The sequence below is a fragment of the Lagenorhynchus albirostris genome, chromosome 5, assembly GCF_949774975.1.
Source record: "Lagenorhynchus albirostris chromosome 5, mLagAlb1.1, whole genome shotgun sequence".
Taxonomy (NCBI): domain Eukaryota; kingdom Metazoa; phylum Chordata; class Mammalia; order Artiodactyla; family Delphinidae; genus Lagenorhynchus; species Lagenorhynchus albirostris.
Genome location: NC_083099.1, coordinates 8,146,117 through 8,166,576, shown reverse-complemented (window position 1 = coordinate 8,166,576; position 20,460 = coordinate 8,146,117). Strand labels below are relative to the sequence as shown.

The following is a 20,460-nucleotide window of genomic DNA, read 5'->3' as shown; positions in this document are numbered from 1 at the left end:
AATGCAGTGTCCTCTGGCAGATTGCTGTGTTATTTCTGATTTGTGTACACACAGCTCTCTCTGTGAAATCGCTGGTGCTCACTAAAAAATAATTACCCCAGCCTTGGTCCAGTTATTTGAATTTATATCTGAAAGACACTTTCATGAATTCAAAGGATTCAAAGAATCACTCATCAAAGCATTTTTGTTTCTATGATATTTTCTGAAAATGTGTTTCTACCTGTATCGTTAAGAAGCATAGATTTTAAAAAAAATAGAAATATTTACTCTTCCATTTGCCTCTCTTCCTTCTCTGTTAACTGTTTGGTGAATATTTTTTCTGATTTTAATATTTATATATTTTAATTTTCAAATATAGGGATTGTTCACTTTTAAGAATCAAAATGGCTAGTGGTTTGGTACCTGCTTAGATTATAACCACAAATTTTGATGTCTTTTTAATATGTTTTAAAACATTTTTGTTATGAAAAATTTTAATCCAGAAAAAAAAGTAGAAAATATATTATTACAATAAAATCCCATGCATTCATTATCTAGCTGTAACAATTATCAACTTTTAAAAGTAGATAGATAATCATCAAAACATATACAAACAATAAATGCGGGAGATGGTGTGGAGAAAAAGGATCCCTCTTGCACTGTTGGTGAGAATGTAAACTGATACAGCCAGTATGGAGAACAGTATGGAGGTTCCCTAAAAAACTAAAAATAGAACTACCATATGACCCAGCAATCCCACTACTGGGCATATACCCCGAGAAAACCATAATTCAAAAAGACACATGTACCCCAATGTTCATTGCAGCACTATTTACAATAGCCAGGACAGGGAAGCAACCTAAATGTCCTTCAACAGATGAATGGATAAAGAAGATGTAGCACATATATACAATGGAATATTACTCAGTCATAAAAAGAAATGAAATTGAGTTATTTGTAGTGAGGTGGATGGACCTAGAGACTGTCATACAGAGTGAAGTAAGTCAGAAAGAGAAAAATAAATACCATATGCTAACACATATACATGGAATCTAACAACAACAACAAAAAATGGTTCTGAAGAACCTAGGGGCAGGACAGGAATAAAGACTCAGACATAGAGAATGGACTTGAAGACACAGGGAGGGGAAAGAGTAAGCTGTGACAAAGTGAGAGAGTGGCATGGACTTTTATATACTACCAAATGTAAAATAGATAGCTAGTGAGAAGCAGCCGCATAGCACAGGGAGATCAGCTCTGTCCTTTGTGACCACCTAGAGGGGTGGGATAGGGAGGTTGGGAGGGAGATGCAAGAGGGAGGAGATATGGGGATATATGTATATGTATAGCTGATTCACTTTGTTATAAAGCAGAAACTAACACACCATTGTAAAGCAATTATACTCCAATAAAGATGTTAAATAAAATAAAATAAATAAAAGTAGATAAATATAAATTTGCTCTAACAAATATCAAAGTGAAAAATTCTTGTCATTTTGTAATTTGATTTATTAAGTTTTGCAAAGGAATTTTATTGCTTTTTTATGGAAATTTAATCTTGATCTTCATACCTAGAATCTATTATAATTTTTAATACTTTTTAAATTATTAATATTAGTTTACTCAGTCCCTCACTTTATTTCCTGCTGTTTTGCTGCTTGGACATTTCGGACTTTTAAATTATTTTAGATAGTTCTTCTTCTCACTCCCAGGGGAAAACTACCTGCTCATGTAAAAATCCTCTGGCATTATTCTGATTTCTTTTAACTCAATAAGGGGTCTATTCAAAGGAAATTGAAGTCCTGCCATTGAATTCTAAAACAATTCTCCTTTTGTCACTTTATCCAATTCTTGCATAAAGCCTCCTCCCAAACTTTCCCCAGTTACTTAAATTCCTTAACCAGAAGAACTGAAGTGAATATATCAACTACATGAATAAAGAAATCAACTAATTAACACTAGCTACAGTTAGTAATTGACCTACCCCTATCTCTGTACTAAGTTATGAGTAACAAGATTTTTAAACAATTTAATAATGTGTTTTCTAGACCAGAAATTATGTAAAGGATTATCCAGTATACTTTTCTACTAAGTGTATATTTTTTCCTAGTTTTAAAAAAAGTAGAATACTACTTTTTTTATTAACCTTTTCTTTTTATTTGAAGTATAGTTAATTTACAATGTTGTGTTAGTTTCAGGTGTACAACAAAGTGAGTCAGTTACACACACACACATACACACACACACACACACACACACGCCTATTCTTTTCAGATTCTTTTCCATTAGGGGTTACCACAAGACAATGAGTAGAGTTCCCTGTGCTATACAGTAGGTCCTTGTTGGTTATGTTTTATATATAGTAGTGTGTATATGTTAATCCCAAACTCTTAATTAATCCCTCCCCTGCTATCCCCTTTAGTATACTACTTTTTAATTTTGATTCAAGATTACTTATTCAGTAATTTCCTTTTTTTTTTTTATTTTTGTCCTCTCACTGTTGTGGCCTCTCCTGTTGTGGAGCACAGGCTCCGGACGCACAGCCTCAGTGGCCATGGTTCACGGGCCCAGCCACTCCGCGGCATGTGGGATCTTCCCGGACAGGGGCACGAACCTGTGTCCCCTGCATCGGCAGGTGGACTCTCAACCACTGAGCCACCAGGGAAGCCCTCCATTTTTTTAAATGACAGAGTTCTTTCATTCAATAAAATGTCATTCAGAAACCCATTTATAAAATAGACACACAGAAATGGGACTTGGCCTTGTGTATTACCTGTTGATTTTTTCCTGTTCCACACTCAGCACATTTCCATCCCTACAACACCTCCCCTAATCCCTGTGAATCTAAGGATCCCAATTAAAAAACACAGTTCCTCAATGACTTGATACTTGATAATGTTAAGATATTATGGTTATATATTTATGTGATAGATATTGTGATTCTGTTTTAATCATGTATATGAATATGTATATGTATGTAAGTAGATAGATAGATCAATAGGTCACATAGAAAGATATGATGCCTTGAATTTGCCCCCCAAAAGTCTGAATGAGTAAAATGGATGGAAATAAACAAGTCAGTACTTGTATTCATACTTGAAGCTGGGTGGTGGTTATACCAGAGACAGAGTTCTACAGAGAAACAGAACCAGTGGGGTAATATATATATATATATATATATATATATATATATATATATATATATATATATATAAAATCTTTCTCTGATTTAGATATTCAAGATCAGTACCAACCAGAAAACAAGCTGCACACTTTAATTTGTCTTTTTTTGGTATATATGTTATACTCAATTAAATGTTTACTTCATAATGTAAATAAATAAACTAAAAATAATTACATCAGAAGTGGTATAAAATATACATAACTCTGTAAAATATAGTCTCTAGTCTTATGCACCGTGGTCTTTAAGGATTTCTCTGAAAAAATAGACTAAAAAAGACAAGAGGTGAAATCAATGATGTGATTTGTAAATGTGTAAATTTTTATATTTTATAATAAATTTTCTGGCATATGACAGTCAAGTGTCATATTCTGACAAGATCAGTTCAGTGTAACAAACTTATAATAGATGTGATACCAACCAGGGTTCTTGGCCTTCCCCAATCACTAGAAGTTGACTAGAGGCCAGACAAGAAGTTCAGGCAAGGCTTTATTGGGGCCCCTGCTACAGCAAGGGGGAGCGAGAACAAGCAACAGTTTCCCTTGCTTGCTTCCCGGGGGCGAGGGGCGAGCTGGTTCCTTACATGGGGGTGAGGGTAGGGGTGTGTCCCTGGGGTCGGGCCAGAGGTGTGGCCTAGGTGGTCTGCCCGCCCCTTTGGTGGTGTTGAGTGCAGGGGGCATGTGCAGTGCCCTGCTTTTCTCCCGGCTCTTCAGAAGTTGCAGTTGGGTTTTTTGGTCTTTTTGTATCTTGTTGTCCATAATTTGCCCCAGCTGCATATGCACGCAGTTATTTTTAGTCCCTTATAGTTTCTTTGTATTTTCTTACTCAAAGAGACGTTTGTCCAGGTGCAAGCATTGCAGCAAAGTGTCCCAGGTCCCATCCTGTCTCAGATGGAAGTAATATGTTTTGAGGAAGGATTCTTTCCCCAAATTGACACAGACTCTTGGGCCACCAGCATCACTGAGATGAGGCACCAGCTCCAGGCTTCCATGCAGCTTAGATGCTCACATGTTGAAAGCAATTAAAAGGCCTCAATATGCTGCACTCAAAAATCAGTAAAAACAAAGCAATATCCAGATGTAACCTGAAAATATCCCTTTCACTTTCTATTCTGAAAAAGTTATAGATTCATGGGAATTTTCAGTGATAGTAGAGAGAGAGAAAGGTCTCAGTCGTTTCCAATGGTTACATCTTACATAATTATAGTATAATACCCAAACTAGGAAATTGGCCTTGGGACATTATGTGTGTATAGTTCTATGCCATTTTGTCACAAGGGTAGATTTGTGTGACCACCACCATAATCAAGATACGTAACTATTTCATCTCTATAAATATCTTCCTCTTGCTACTCTTGTGGAGTCATACACCCCCCTACCCTCTGACTACTGCTGGTCTGTTCCCCACCTCCAATATTTGGAGAATGTTATGTAAGTGGAATCATGTAGTATGTAACTTTTTGTGATTAGCTTTTCTTAACTGAATATAATGCCCTGTAGATGTATCCAAGTTATGAATACATTAATATTTTGTTCCTTTTTATTCCTGAATGGTATTCCGTAGTATGGATATACCACAATTTATTTAACCATTCACTGATTGAATGACATTTGGGTTGTTTCCTGTTCTTGGCTATCACAGATGAAGCTGCTATGAACAGCTGTGCACAGGTTTTTGTGTGGACATAAGTTTTCATTTCTCTGGGATAATTGCCCAGGAATATAATTGCTGGTTTGCAGGGTTAAGTATATATTTAGTTGTTGTTTTTCAAGAAACTGCCAAACTATTTTCCAGAGTGACTGTATCGCTTTACATTTCTATCAGCAATGTGTGAAATACCCGGTACCCCCACTTCCTCACCAGCATTTGGTATTGTCACTAATTTTAGCTCTTCCGGTTGGTGTGCAGTGATATCTCATTATAGTCTCAATTTGCACTTCCCTAATGACTAGTGATGTTGAACACCTTTCCATGTGAATATTCGCCATTCTTGTATCCTCTTAAGTGAAATATCTCTTCGTGTGTTTTGTTCATTTTCTAACTGGATTGTTAGGTTTTCTTAATGTTGAGTTTGGGGAGTTCTTTATGTATTCTAGAGATAAGTGATTTGGAAATATTTTCTCCCAGTGTGTAATTGTACTATAAATGTGCCAATTTTGAAACTTACATGTATTATTAAAATTGAACAATAACCACAGGAATTGTTTTGAATCAAGATTAACAAAAGATTTTGGGTTGAGGAAGAATCTTTTGTCACTGGAATTATTTTAAATTACCAGCATGTGGCAGTAATAAAAAGCTGACCAAATGTGGTTGGATTATTGTTTTTAAATTTTCTACAGTCAACACTTCTTATTGCCTACACCTGGTTTGGACGCTCCCGCTGCCCTGTCCCAGCACACGACCCATCTGATAGATCCAGATCTATCAGATCTATCTGATAGGTTTTTGGCAGGTTTTTGTGACATTCTCAGGCTAGCAAAGTCACAGTAGACGATTGCAGAATTCAGTATATGGAAAACCATAAAATACATAACCCAAAAATGTCTCCTAAAAGAAACTACTTAAAGATGTATTCCAGCCAATAGAAATGATTCAGAATTATAAATCTAAGGATGTAGAAGTTATAAATTTATGTCTTTCCTAAACCAGTTTGGACCCATTATATATTAAATCCAGAGGGATTCTTCATGGAATAAGCCAAGTCCTGTAACAATTCACTACATTACTCTTCTTTCCCTTCTAGTCATTTCTATGTATCATAACTGTCAGCTGAAAAAAAATGCACAACGTAGAAGTTGAGAGTTATGTTTTATATGGTGGACATTCTGAGGACTTAAGCCTCTGAACTCTGAGAAACTGTTCTGAAGAAGCAAGGGGGGTGGGGGGGTGGAGCCAGGATATATAGGATTTTTTTCAACAAAAGACCGGGTAGTTGGAACATCAAAAGTTTACTGTTAATTAAAGAAAACCAGATATCTCAAGTTAAGGAACTTAGTCCTTTTCTATGTATGGGAAGATGCAAGAGTCTGGGCTCACTGAAATCATTGCTTTGATATGCATCTCAGCTACCTGGGGCCAGCATCCTGTGCTTTCTCATCCAGAGTCTCCTCAGGGTGCACCATCAGGCTGGCTGCAGCAGTTGACTGCTAGATGATTGGCATCCTGTTTCCATCCTGAGTTCCCTCAGGGCTCACCATTGGGGAGGCTGTAATGTGATGTCCTGGTGGCTGCAACATCCTTTGTTTACTTATATGGCAGGTGGCAGTCTTAGTTCACATAACAAATAGTAAATTTTTTTTTTCTGGGGCACCTCCTTTACCCCACAGTTCAGAGGGTAATCACCACTTAAACACCAACCAGCTGTGTTTATTCAGACCATGTGAACAAGGGTAAAGCTGCAACACTGTTGATGCAGGTCAGGATCTCTGGGAAGCAGGTCTGAGATGGAGATTGTGGGAAGTTTTTAGGCAATCCTCTTACGCTCAACACTTGTATAACGGGAGAGAAGGAAGGAAGGAGCAGAGGAAGAAATTGGGCTGCAATGAAGTTGCAACAAGATCCTTTGCCCACTCCAGGTACTCCACCAGCTAAAGCTGTGTGTCCTTCAGGGTTGGACAGGGGGACCTCCTGTTACACACCCATATTGACCCATCATTGAATGCAGGCTGCAATGGGAAATGGGCATGATCTTGATCAAGGTCACTTCCTTCAGCTGAAGGCAATGCCAGAAAGGACTGAGGGCTAAGAGGTGAGGGCTCTGGGCTGGCATACTCCCAGCCACCGCAGACTTAACCCTTTTTTTAAAAAAAAATTTATTTATTTTTGACTGCATTGGGTCTTCGCTGCTGCACGTGGGCGCTCTCTAGTTGCGGCGAGCGGAGACCACTCTTCTCTGTGGTGCGCGGACTTCTCATTGCGGTGGCCCCCCTTGATGCGGAGCATGGGCTGTAGGTTCACAGACTTCAGTAGTTGTGGCACGCAGGCTCAGTAGTTGTGGCTTGCAGGCTCTAGAGCGCAGGCTCAGTAATTGCAGCACAAGGGCCTAGACGCTCCACTGCATGTGGGATCCTCCCAGACCAGGACTCAAACCCGTGTCCCCTGCACTGGTAGGCGGACTCCCAACCACTGCACCACCAGGGAAGCCCGAGACTTAACCCTTTTAATTCTGAGGGGGCATCTGGTTGTGTAGCACAGCATCACTACAATTCTGCCAGCAGAATCATTCAACGTTTTCATTTCCCATCACGGAAGCAAGGCTTAGTTCATGAACAAATGACCATTTGCATTGCAACCTTTAAAAGAATGTTCTGTACATTTTGAAAATAATTTTATATATATAATATATATATACTATATATATATAATCCATATTGAATGAACTGAGTTACAGACATTTTTCTTAATCAAGTAAAGCTACCATCCAGTCCCATGTCTTTTGGCGGGTATTTTTCCGTATCTAAAAATCTGTGATTATTCTGTGTTAATTATATTTAAGATTAGTTACATGATACGAGTTCAGTGATGTGAAAAAAAGAAAAGAAAGAAATCCTAGAACAAAATAAATTCACCAAAATGTTAAATTATTTCTGGGACGTGGTATTATGAAACAGATTCATTTTATATATATAATATATATATACTATATATATATAATCCATATTGAATGAACTGAGTTACAGACATTTTTCTTAATCAAGTAAAGCTACCATCCAGTCCCATGTCTTCTGGCAGATATTTTTCCGTATCTAAAAATCTGTGATTATTCTGTGTTAATTATATTTAAGATTAGTTACATGATACGAGTTCAGTGATGTGAAAAAAAGAAAAGAAAGAAATCCTAGAACAAAATAAATTCACCAAAATGTTAAATTATTTCTGGGACGTGGTATTATGAAACAGATTCATTTTCTGCTTTATATTGCTTACACTTCTAAATTTTGTAAAATGTACATGTATTATTTTTTAATATTCAAGGAATAATTGTGTGTATGTTATGTAGTTGCAAATGAGTTAGTAAAACAATAAATGCAGTAAAAATTTAGAAGGAAATGCGTGAAATCGTTATTGAAGACAACCAGGCATTCTTTATTTCTTTATTTTTCTTTATTTTCAAAAACTTCCATAATGGGTTTACATTGACTTCATTTTCCATTTTGGGGGGAAATTTTTGTCATTTTATAAGTTGCAGAAACTATGAAGCTTCTAATGTCACCTCATTAAATATGAGTTTTCCCTTGGTTCCTCATAGATATTTTCTATCAAGTTAAAGAAAATTCCTTCCTTCTATAGCTTGCTTATTACAAAGTTATTTTTTAAAAAAGAATATTTATGGAGTTATGTTTAAAAAATCAATGTTTACTGAGATAATGACATGGGTTTTCTTCTTTATAAATCCGATGAATTATATAATGATTTCCTAAAATGGAACCATCCTTGGAATAAATCCCAATAAGCATGGTACATTTTCTTTTAATACACTTCTATATTCAGTTTACTAATGTATTGTTTAGGATTTTAGCATGTATATTCAAAGTGGTATATGGTTATCTTTTTGTATTATACTCACCTAGTTTTGGTATCAGACTTTTCTGGACTTGTAGATTGAATTCAGAAATTTTCAGGCTTTTTTGTTCTCCAAAGCTTTAAAAGAATTATTTGTTCCTCCTCCTACACTGTTGGTGGGAATGTAAATTGGTGCAACCACTATGGAGAACAGTATGGAGGTTCTTAAAAAACTAAAAATAGAGTTACTGTATTATCCAGCAATCTCACTCTTGGGTATATATCTGGAAAAGACGAAAATTCTAATTTGAAAAGATATGTGCACCCCAATGTTCATAACAGCACTATTTATAATAGTCAAGACACGAAGCAACCTAAATGTCCATCAACAGATGAATGAATAAAGAAGATGTGGTGTAATATATTATGGAATATTACTCAGCCATAAAAAAGAATGAAATAATGCCATTTGCAGCAACATGGATGGACCTAGAGATGATCATGCTAAGTGAAGTAAGACAGAGAAAGACAAATATCATATGATATCATTTATATGTGGAATTTTAAAAAGGATACAAATAAACTTACTTACAAAACAAAAATAGACTCACAAACGTAGGAAACAAACTTAAGATGACCAAAGGGGAAGTGGGGGGAGGGATAAATTGGGAATTTGGGATTAACAGATACACACTACTATATAAAGAATAGATAAACAATAAGGACCTACTGTATAGCACAGGAAACTACATTTAATATCTTGTAATAACCTATCATGGAAAAGAATCTAAAAAAGATATTATATATATATAGATAGATAGATATGTGAATCACTTTGCTGCACAACTGAAACATTGTAAATCAATTATATTTCAATAAAAAAAAAATTACTTGTTCCTTTCAGGCTTGATAACCCTGACCTTTAAAACCATCTGAAATAGCCTTTAGTGGGGGTGATAAACAGTATGAACGAAATGGTCTCTTTCTCTACTTCCTTCCATGGTTATTGGTACTCAAGGTTTTTACCACTTTGGGGACCTATTTTGGGAACTAACTACCCTCCCCAAAGTATTCATTTAATCTAGAAAACTATGCTGATAGATTCTTGCACAAAGTAATCTCATCATTTAAAAAGTCTTCTCAATTTATGGTCCTTTTAAAAATCTTAACATTGTTGATGTTGTCTCTATTTTTCCTTGAATACAATTGCCAGAAGTTTAACACTTTTATCTTCCTTTGGTTTTATTGGTCATATATTTTCTAAACTTTCTTTTCCTTTTCATTTATTTCTTTCACTTGTATATTCCTCTGGTTGACTCTTACTTGGTTTTCTCTTAGAGCAAGCCATAGTTATGGAGGTGACCATACAGGTTTATCCTGTGTCTGAGAGACCCTTTCATACAGGACTATGATTTAACAGGGCACATGGCTGCCCAACTAGAGACTGTATTCCCCAGCTTTGTCTACAGTTCAGTGTGGCTGACATAGTCTGAGGAAAAGTGAAGTGAGCTTCTGCCTACCTTCTACTTTCCCTTTTTCTTCTCTTCTTCCCATTCTCTATATCCCAACCCTCCAGGACTTCTTTGAGTTCTTCCAAGACACTGAGCTCCCTTCTGACCAAGGTTCTCACACCTTTTATTTGCTCTCAGAAATGTTCCTCCCTCTGCCACCCCTCATTTTATTAATAACTCTTCCTCCTTCAGGTTTTAACCCTGAGTCATTCATCTTAAGCAATTGATGCCTCACCCTAACCACCCCGTCTCTAAGGAATCTGGTCAGGTCCCACTGCTACATGGTCCAATTCCACTTTAGTCTTGTCCGTTATTTGTTGTGAAATATTTTTTACATTCAAAAATATAATATCTGTAATACATATAATATGAAAATATTTTTAAAAATCCCCATACACCCCAAATCCAGTTTAACAAAACATAATTTTACTAATTCCATTTAGTAAGGCACATGGTAACCCAGCTAGAGACTACATTTTCCAGTCTCTGCAATTTGCTGTAGTCATATGATTATGGGTAGTTTTGTAGCACATACATTTCCCTAGATGGTATATTACTTAGTTTTGTATATTACTTAGTTTTGCATGTATGTGAATATTATAAAAATGTTGCCATGTTGTCAGTGCTCATCTTTATTGCTTTTGTACTTAGCATTGTGTTTTTGACATCTTTCTGTGCCAACAGGTAGGGGCACCATTTCATTCATTTTCCAATTATTCTCACTAAGTCTAGTTTAATGGAATTTTAACATCCTATGTCATAACTATACAATCATTTATGCATTTCTTTTTTGTTTATGGACATTTGGCTTGTTTCTAGTTATACACACAAACACACTTGTGTTTCAAATGTATTTCATATGTATATTTTATGTATTTGTATTTATATGAAAATTATGAGTTTCACTGTCAAGACTATTTTTTTATTTAAGTGAGTTGTTCCCAGTGCTATTTTTGATTTTTTTTTTTTTTTTTCATTTGGGAGCTACCAACCCAGGACCATTTTAAATTCATTCCTTTGCCTGGGAGATTTTCAATCACCTAAGTGGAATGATTTTCAATCCCAATCTTGCATGAGGGTTAAATCATGATGAAAACTTTTCAAGGAAACCTTTTCTTTTTCCCTTCCACTTAGAGCCAAGACCAAGACACATACATTTCTCTGATATTTCCCTTTGAGGGATTATTTTTTGAGATTATAAAAGTCCTGTTGTTTGATTTGGAATATCTCACCCATAATTACATTTCTCCACAGAGAAGGGATTTGGCTTATTGACTGTCATAAATCTCTAATCTGGTCCATTTTGTAGTTAGCATTGTAATTCCATCTGTCATTTTCATACCGACGGACACTGCATAAGCAGCCTGCTGGCCTTTCCTACCACATTCCTGTAGACACTATCTTAAAACTCTGGCAATTTTCCAATTTAAATATATGTAAAAATTACACCCTGATCGATTAATTATTACATTTTCAGATGCTACTTATAAGACTTCTATGCAGACCAAAAAAACTTAACACATGAAGACGTAACCTTAATGTTTAGTAATACAATAAAATGTGCTTTGTTCAATCGAGTTTCCAAAAAAAAAGTACCCCTTTTGATCTTCTACGTTGTGTTTTTTTGTTAATCTGTTTTTATTGATTCAGGTCTATAGTAATATATTCTATTTTAAACATTCTTTCAAAGTTTGAAGCAAAAGGTGAGCAATGAAAAAACATGTAACATCAGATTAGACTTTTGCCATGAATAAAAGCATCCTATTTTCTGGTCATTAAAAACATCCCAGTGTGGACTGAGAATGGGGGGCGGGAATTAAAGGCCTTGAAACACCTGGAGATCAGGCTGAGAGGGGCACTGATTATGACACATTCATCTATGTGACACTTAACACCAAGCAGCATTTGAACATTGATTTAAGTCATTAAAGGACTTGGGCTACATGTGGAAGTAGAGAATTTAGACCAATCTGGCTTCACAGACTGGCTCTTCTCCTAACTAGCCATGTGGTCATGTGACACGATATTAGACCTTTCAGTTTTCTCCTCTGTAAATGGAGGATAATAATGCTTATCTCACTGAGTATTTATGAAGATTAATTGAAATCAGTTAATACTGAGGATCGAGAACAGGGCCTGGCACACACTGGCCATCAATAATAGTTACATGGCTTCCCCAGTGTAGCAACCAAACCAAATCATTTTTATGAAGAGGAATCAAACAGCCTTCAAAGTACTACAGAGGCTTGATGATGAAGCTTAGATTAAAAGTTTTTAATTTTTATATTTTGCAATTATTGTCATATATATAGAATTTATTAAGCATAAAATTATATGTTCACCAACTGACCAAATAAACACTAAATGTTTCTTCATTTCATAGAGTCAATTTATATATTTCTCTTTGGCAGTAGGCCTTTGGAAAGAAAATAAAATAGCCGAATTCTTACCTAATTTTACTAAAATAGAGTCCAATTGGATTAAAAATTTAAATGTTTAAAATTAAAAAATGAAGACATAAACATGTTGGAAGAAAGCAGACATAGATTTTTTTAAAAATAATTTTTGAGTGAAGACAGTTTGGTTATGCAGGACATAAAGTCTAGACACCAAAAATTTATAGATAATAAGTCTGACAACATAAAAAATGTAAAATTTTTATACAGCATAAATAAAAATCCAAGGTCAAGTAACAAAAGGGGATCATTGTCAACAGCATGTGTGATAAGAAAATGGTAACTAATATACAAAGAGCTCATGCAAATAAATAGAAAGTACCAACTTAATTTCAAAATTGACAAAAATAATACGAATAGACTTCATAAGAATAAATGCAATTGGACGATAATATTTAAGTGAATGTTTATCCACACTCATTTTAAAAATGCAACTTCAAACAATGTTATGGCATCTTTCAGCTATTAAAATGTTAGGCTACTCTTATTTTATATTTCATAATTTTGATGTCTGTGGTAAAGCAGACACATCCACTCAATGTTGCTGGGAGTGTAAGTTGCTGGAATTAAATTTGGAATATGTATACCAAAATTTGAAATGTACATATCCACTCCTAGTAATTTATTTACTGAATATCTTGGCATACCAATGCACAGCTCTATGCATTTAAGAATTTTCATTGCAGGATTATCTACACAGATTTTTTAAAACTCCTGGACAAACTAAATGTTCATGATAGGGAAATAGTAAAGGAAATAAGACTAGTTATATCCTTAACATGGTACACTCTTAGCTGTAAAAAAGAATGGCAGAGAACTATAATGGGCAAATTAGAAATGATTTACATTACTTTGATGTGGAAAAAGTAAAATATAAATAGTTTTTATTGCAAACTTCCATTTATGCAAAGAAATAAATATAAATATGGATATAGCATATGTATTAGATATTTTTCTGGAAAAAATTGAGAAAAAAAGGTTGAAAGTAGAATTAGGGATATGAACATGGAATGGCAGGAAGGAAGGAGTAAGAGTTTTTTTGCTGAATGCTTTCCTGAACTGTTTGAAAGTTTCTCTGTGCTCTTGTATGTTTTACTTTAATTTTTAAAAATAATGATGTTAATATGATGATAAAAATAAATAAATTGTAAGGAACTAAAATTCCGTTAAATGTCATTAGGAGCCAGCACATAATTTTAGGTGTTGAAAAACATGTACTGTGTGCTCTTAAGAAGGAACTGCCAAAATGACATTCTTGGGGTCAAATGATACATTCATTGATGCTTAATGAGTTTTATTTTCCCCCAGACAAAGCCAAAGGGAGATCAAGAACAGGGACCCACTTTGATTCAGCCCGGAGACGGAGCCGAGCGGTCCTTTATCACATCTCTGGCCACCTGCAAAGAAGAGAAAAGAACAAATTGAAAATAAATAATGTAGGTGGTGTGTGTGTACACAGTGAATGCTAGACTTTCCCTTGGTGGCAGTGTTTGATTCACAAAAGAAAGCCTCCAATTATGCATTTATTGGCTTTGCTAGATTTTTTTTCCACTTTGGCTTGTGCTTTCCTATGAAAAACAAACTGGAAAAGGTCAGCAGTCACGAGGCATTTCTGTAATAAAAAGGATTAATCATAGTGTTATCACAGCATAGAATATCATTTCAGTACAATATGGCACTAGGGACACTGCAAATGGGACTGGTTACATTTTATGAACAAGTTATATTACACATCCATAGTTTGTTGGTTAAAATTTCTCAAATTTAATTTTAGCTCCATCTGTTTTGCACTTTATCTAATTTCACTGAATGCTTTCATCCAGGGGGGCCATGAACAAATCAAAGTCATTACTTTATTTGGAAAATTTACATTTTATGCAACACAGAGTTGGAAATTTCACACCTTGGAACTGGGTTTGAAGTGACATGCCATATATTATACGGGTTTTTTTTTAAGTCGCACTCTTAGTAAATTATGGTAGGGCTCCTCTCTGAAACCTGGTGGTTATCTGTCAACTGTGCTTGTAAAAGGTGACTCTGTAGAGTTTTAAGTGACACACGTCCTCCAGGATTTCACAGCTAATTTTATCATTGGTTCTGAGAACTAAGAGACTTCACTCGGAGATCCAGAACTCTGTCTGTTTGGTTGTAGATATTCAAAGATGATTTTTCAAATGATGGTAGTGTCATTAATCTGCCTTGCAGAATCTCCAGAACATAGAACTTTGGGGGTATGTGTGACTATGGGCAACAGACGTCAAGACTCAGGGTCTAACTTGCCAATGACTTTAGAAAAAGTCATATCAAACAACCATTGCTGTTTTGGAATTGATCTCAGATCCCGAGATTCTGGGAGTAAAGGACACAGGAGAGTCTTTGGCATCTCATTGTACACAGAGAGCTTGAGACTACCTAATCTGACATTCGGATGCTTTGCTAAAGCAGTCGTGCATCAGAAATACAAAGTATCCGCTTACCTGATTTTAGTGAGCAAAGATGCACCAGCCCAGGTGTAGAGCACGATCTCACCTGAAAGGGCTGCCAGCCTGGTTGTGCTTCAGTGTGATTCCCCTCTGGAAACCAGACAAGCTATTTGCATCTGTTTGTGCTCCAGGACCATCACCCATGCTGGTGCTGATCTGCCATGCGCCGCTGTAAGAGTCACATTCTGTTTAGTTTGTCTTGGCTTAATATAAAGATTTTCTAGGGACACCCGTATGTCACATTGGTTTCCTGAGAGTCCAGGGATAGACTTCAAACCATGCACACCACTAGATCTCTGAATCCTTCCCCTGGTTCCTCCTTATACCTGCCTTCAGTTACCAAGTCAGCCTTAGTAACAGTAAACAAGTTCTAGGAAGAAAACAAAGGTAACCACACCTGGGGTTGATTCTATGCAAGCCAGCCAGCAAAACACCTAAACAAATATTATCCTGAGATTCTGTAATGCTGAAAGATGACACTCTTCTAGCATTTAGTCCAGAGTCATTTAAATGTACCAAGTATTAGTGAGCTTAAAAATGCATTCACAGAATATGCTGTTTTTCCCCTTTTGATTCAACAAAGTACAGACAGTACTTAAAAATCTTATTTAAAAAATCATAACTCCCACCCCTTGGCTAATTTGCTAAATTGCATTTATTTAAGAAGTAGAAATATCAGGGTGGAGCATTAAAATAATACATGGTAAGGAAAGGTGTCAAATCAGCACAGTGAATCTGACAATACAGGTAACATCTTATTTCTGAAAAGGAAATGTGGAATCAGGACTGGCCTTGTTCACCATCTCTTTTCAAGGAGAACAGGGCAGAATGACTAAAAGACAACAGAAAGAGAGAAGAGGGAAGAGGAAACAATGATCTGAATGGTTTACTGGCTAGACAATCAGTCTTTAGGGAATTCTGGATATATTAACATTCATGTGCCCCAAAAAAAGACTTCTTAATGTTTTTGTAGCTCTTTGCTATTTACAAATTCTTTTTGCTGTTATCATATCATGTGATCCTTACAGCAAGCCATTACTAGGTACTATTTTTATTCGTTCCAATTTAAAGATGGAAAAGAACAACTTATTTGAGATCTCAAAAGTAGAACCAGGAGATGTGGGACCCATCCATGAATCTTCTGACTCAAAGCCACGGTGCTTCTGCCCCTACCTTGCTGCTTCTCTCATACAATTCTGTGGAATAGGAATGTATGATTCAACTCAAAACAAATTAGCTCATCAGGCCATTAGCAAGCTCTGAGAATCAGGATGTAACACCCTTTAATCCTGGCTCTAACTTTGCCACATGGTACCTCTTGGAAAAGGTTTTTAATTTCTGGTTTCCTTGATTTGTTACTCTGTCTATTACATGACATTGGGATGATGCAAATGTCTTCAACCCAAAGATCACATGGGAGCCTTGGGAGCTTGAAGGGACAGTGCTTTAGATGCCCACATATTACCAACAGGGTACGGGGCTGGTAGTCATCGAAGGCATATGCTACCTTGCAATTACTCAGCGTAATGACTGTAGAAACATTTTCCCATCCCTTTGTTCATTTGGATGTTAATTTCAAAGACATGTTGCAAAAATAGTTTAGGAAACAGTTACCTTGATTAGGCTTTGGCCTTAACTACTCTGTGTCAGTAATACATAGGGTAGAGGTTAAACTACTCAAACACCATTGGTACTAAACAATAGGCTTGAAAATGAATAAATAATATATATAACTAACATCAAGGATAGTTGGTTGTATTATTCTTTAGGCAAACTTCATAGGTTTCAGGGTTATAAATAATATGTCTTTTCCCCCTTACTTGCTAAAAGCACGCTTTCCAATTGTTAGAAATTTTCTTCCATTCAAAAGGGTTTTGATAAAACCTTACAAATAGAGAAGCAGGAGGAGAAGAACATCTCTTTTCTTCACTCAGGTGATTGTGTCAGGATGTATGCAGAATTTGAATGAAAAACCTTTTAAAATTTAAGTCTAATCTGAGATGTATTGGATTCTCAGTATATTTTAAAATAACTTAAATCATATATTTTAAGTAGCCTATAAAAATGAAATAGTGTGATTTATTTTCTGATTTGTGGAGATAACTATTACATTGCTGACCTTTTTCATCAGCATCACTAATGCTTCGTATAATCAACATAATTCAATAAAAAAATACTTTACTTCTTGAGTTTTCCCAGCCTTCACTCCTAGGGCTGGCTTCTCCCTCAAATAAAGTCAACATTTCATTTCTGTAACATGATAGAAAAAGACTCATTTGGATAAAAATTGAGATATTCTTCCATGGCTTTTGGTTATGTTTTATCGCAGTAAATATTTGAAAAAAAATTGTATTGGAATCCATCATGTCCTATTGTAAGTAGAAGTGCTTGTCAACCTTGAGATTTATACTTATGGACCCCAACTCTCTCTTCTCTGATGCACCAGCCTCAGCTTTGATGAGAGGCCCAACAGGGGTTACTTTCTTCTTCCTTCCTCAGTTTTATGTCATAATCCACCTTTGGAATCTGTTCCTAGAAACCAGAGAGTGAGGCAAAGGAGGCAGGTCACGTCAGGGAGTTGAATGGAGCATAGACACGGTGGCAGATGGGCATCAAAGAACCATCTGGAAGGAGTGAAGCAGGCCCTCCCTCACCACAAAATCCTGGCTTTATGAGGTGCCCTGTGGGATGAGTGAGATTATAAACAGGAAGTAGCAACGTGTGTTGTAAATGCCTACCAAGGAGAGATGCAGGATAGGAGAGGCATTCATATTAAGGGAGCAGAAATATTTGGGCACTGAGGGTCTCCACTAAAGAGCTTGTGCTCCTGATTCCAAGTACTTTAGGAATCCCTGGACATACCACATTAATTTGCCCTTCCTTCAGTGCCGGAAACAAGAAAACACACTGCGACCTGCAAGTAACAGGTATTCAAGAACTTTGAACTGTTCTGTTCAGTCAACGTAACTTTCAAATTTAAGTTTCCATTACCTATCTTGTATTTCTCATTAATTGAGGTCAAAGCAAGGTCTGCAAGTATCTGGTCATAGGCTGTCAAATTGCCACACACGCTATTGTTGGGCCTCCCTTTGTCTCACAGCAATAAAGAGAATTGTTCCTCAATTTGGACTGCTTTCAAAGTGAAGTGCTTTTGCAGTTATAAAAACTCCAGCTATTCTTCTGCATTTAATCAGCTGCACAGTGAACATTGCCTTTCTCCTCCCATGACTTGAATAATAACTGTTAAGTAACTGTTTCTTGCTTTGCCCTCTTAACAAGGGCTAGCCAGTGCCAGAATAAATCTATGTCCATCAAGGTTATGAGATTTGGGTTCCCAGCTGGAAACTTCACCAACAACCATAATACAAAATGCAAGTAGTCAGCACAACCTGCTTATAGTTTGAAAGACATGTTAACAGCTATTTACCATTGAATTGATCATATAGCACTAACCTTTTGAGAAAATAAATGGTACCTTTGCTGCTATTAGAAGTATTTCAGGCCCCAAATATTCTTTAGATAGTGACTGTCACCTCAAAACTATAAGTATATGGAATGTCCCCATGACAGTAGGGGACTGTATCTTTGTGTTTATAATGTATGTAGGCTTATACTTGCAACTTTGGATGTTTCTAGGTGACATTTTAGGTAGCGATCTTTTTATTCTTCATGAACAAAATCTGGATTAGTCACTTATTAACACTGGTGACTACACTCTGCATATTCCTGTCACTTATAACAAAGATCTCTGCCCGATTTTAACATACTTAAAAGTCTACTTTTTGCATCACCAACTTCTAAAAGTCACTTGTAAGATGTATTGACATTGTTGGGAGATTGGGATTGACATATATACACTAATAAGTATAAAATGGATAACTAATAAGAACCTGCTGTATAAAAAAATAAATAAAATTCTAAAATTCAAAAAAAATAAAGATGTATTGACATTGTATGTATAAATAATTCTCCCCATGTGTTTAAGACTGTGTGTTCCTTATTTCTAATGTTGTGTTTCTCCCTTCTCTCCTTTTTGTCTTTATCCACAGAATGTTTTTGTAGATAAGCCAGCATTTCCGGAGTATAAAGTTTCTGATGCAAAAAAGTCCAAATTCATACTTTTGCATTTTAGCACTTTCAAAGCCGGCTGGGACTGGCTTATTCTATTGGCGACGTTTTATGTTGCCGTGACCGTACCTTACAACGTTTGCTTTATTGGCAATGATGACCTATCGACAACTCGGAGCACAACAGTCAGTGACATTGCAGTGGAGATTCTTTTTATTATAGGTAAGAACCCACGGCTGTTTTCCTAGGAGATTTGCATAGGGGAAGTAAGTGTGTTCCAGATTTTTCTGACATGAATTTGAACTAAGATCCATCTGCATGGGCATGACTCAGCCTCTTATGCAAATTTTGGAGAAGTACATATTTGGATTTCTGAAAATTGCCTCTTCCAGCTTTCTTACTGTTCTTTTGTTCAAACAGATCTAAACTGATGTTTTTTATTTCTATCCTTATTTCGTCAAAAGTGGGTTGAAAAAGACAATGGCTGTTTTGTTTGTACTCTCAACTTCTATTATGATCTTACCTGTACAGGGTCAGAGATGAGGGTTGGCAAGAACCTATCAGTGGTGTTCTGATAATGGTCCCGTCTTGGGCATGTTTCTTCATGCCCGTCGTGCTTTTCCGGCGGTTGACAGTGGTTGCCATAGGTGGCCTAGTTGCAGAAGCAACGGATTACATAAACCTTCTAGTCAATCAGGAGAAACCCTGAGTATCTGATTTTAATGAAAGGAGAGGCCCCAAGGGATGTTTGCTAAGAATATTTATCTCTAGAATATTTGGAATCTCAGTTGAAGCTGCATCTGCCCCATGCTTGTAAGTCTTCTATTTTCCTGTCTCTTAAAGCATCGTCTTGTTTAGACCAAAGCCGAGCTCTTGCTTGCTCATTCTAGTTCTCCATGAAGGCACAGACTGACCCCCATGTGGAGTTCCTGACCACTATTAGCAATCTGATTCCTGCGTCTTTACCTGGTCATGGCGATGTAGGGTAACATCCTTTTCGTAAAGATGAGAGAATGTTTGGAAAATGTTTTCAAGCAGTAGGTGAACAAGGGGATGAAAAAATGGACCCTAAAAGTTCAAAGAAAAGGAAATAAATAAGTGAGGCAGATCAAAAGATTGTTTCAATGGCAGTGGTACTTTTTTCTCTGTGGAGCTGGTACAACTTTGGATTCTCCAACTGAAGTTCTCACGTGTTTGCTCTGGAAGAGTTTGTATGTTCTTGATGTGACTTTGGCATCACTGTTAACATTGCACTTCCTGGACACACCCCTCAGACC

At 36.3% G+C, this 20,460-nt stretch overlaps 1 protein-coding gene across 1 annotated transcript in view; it reads left to right on the top strand.

Moving 5' to 3' along the window:
• The window catches only part of KCNH8 (potassium voltage-gated channel subfamily H member 8), a 384,891-nt gene that overhangs the window by 198,352 nt on the left and 166,079 nt on the right, over positions 1-20,460 (top strand). Inside the window, exons 4-5 of the mRNA XM_060149115.1 lie at positions 13,941-14,068; positions 19,165-19,405. Of these exons, the coding sequence (XP_060005098.1) occupies positions 13,941-14,068; positions 19,165-19,405 (369 nt within the window). The remainder of the gene's footprint in view (positions 1-13,940; positions 14,069-19,164; positions 19,406-20,460) is intronic.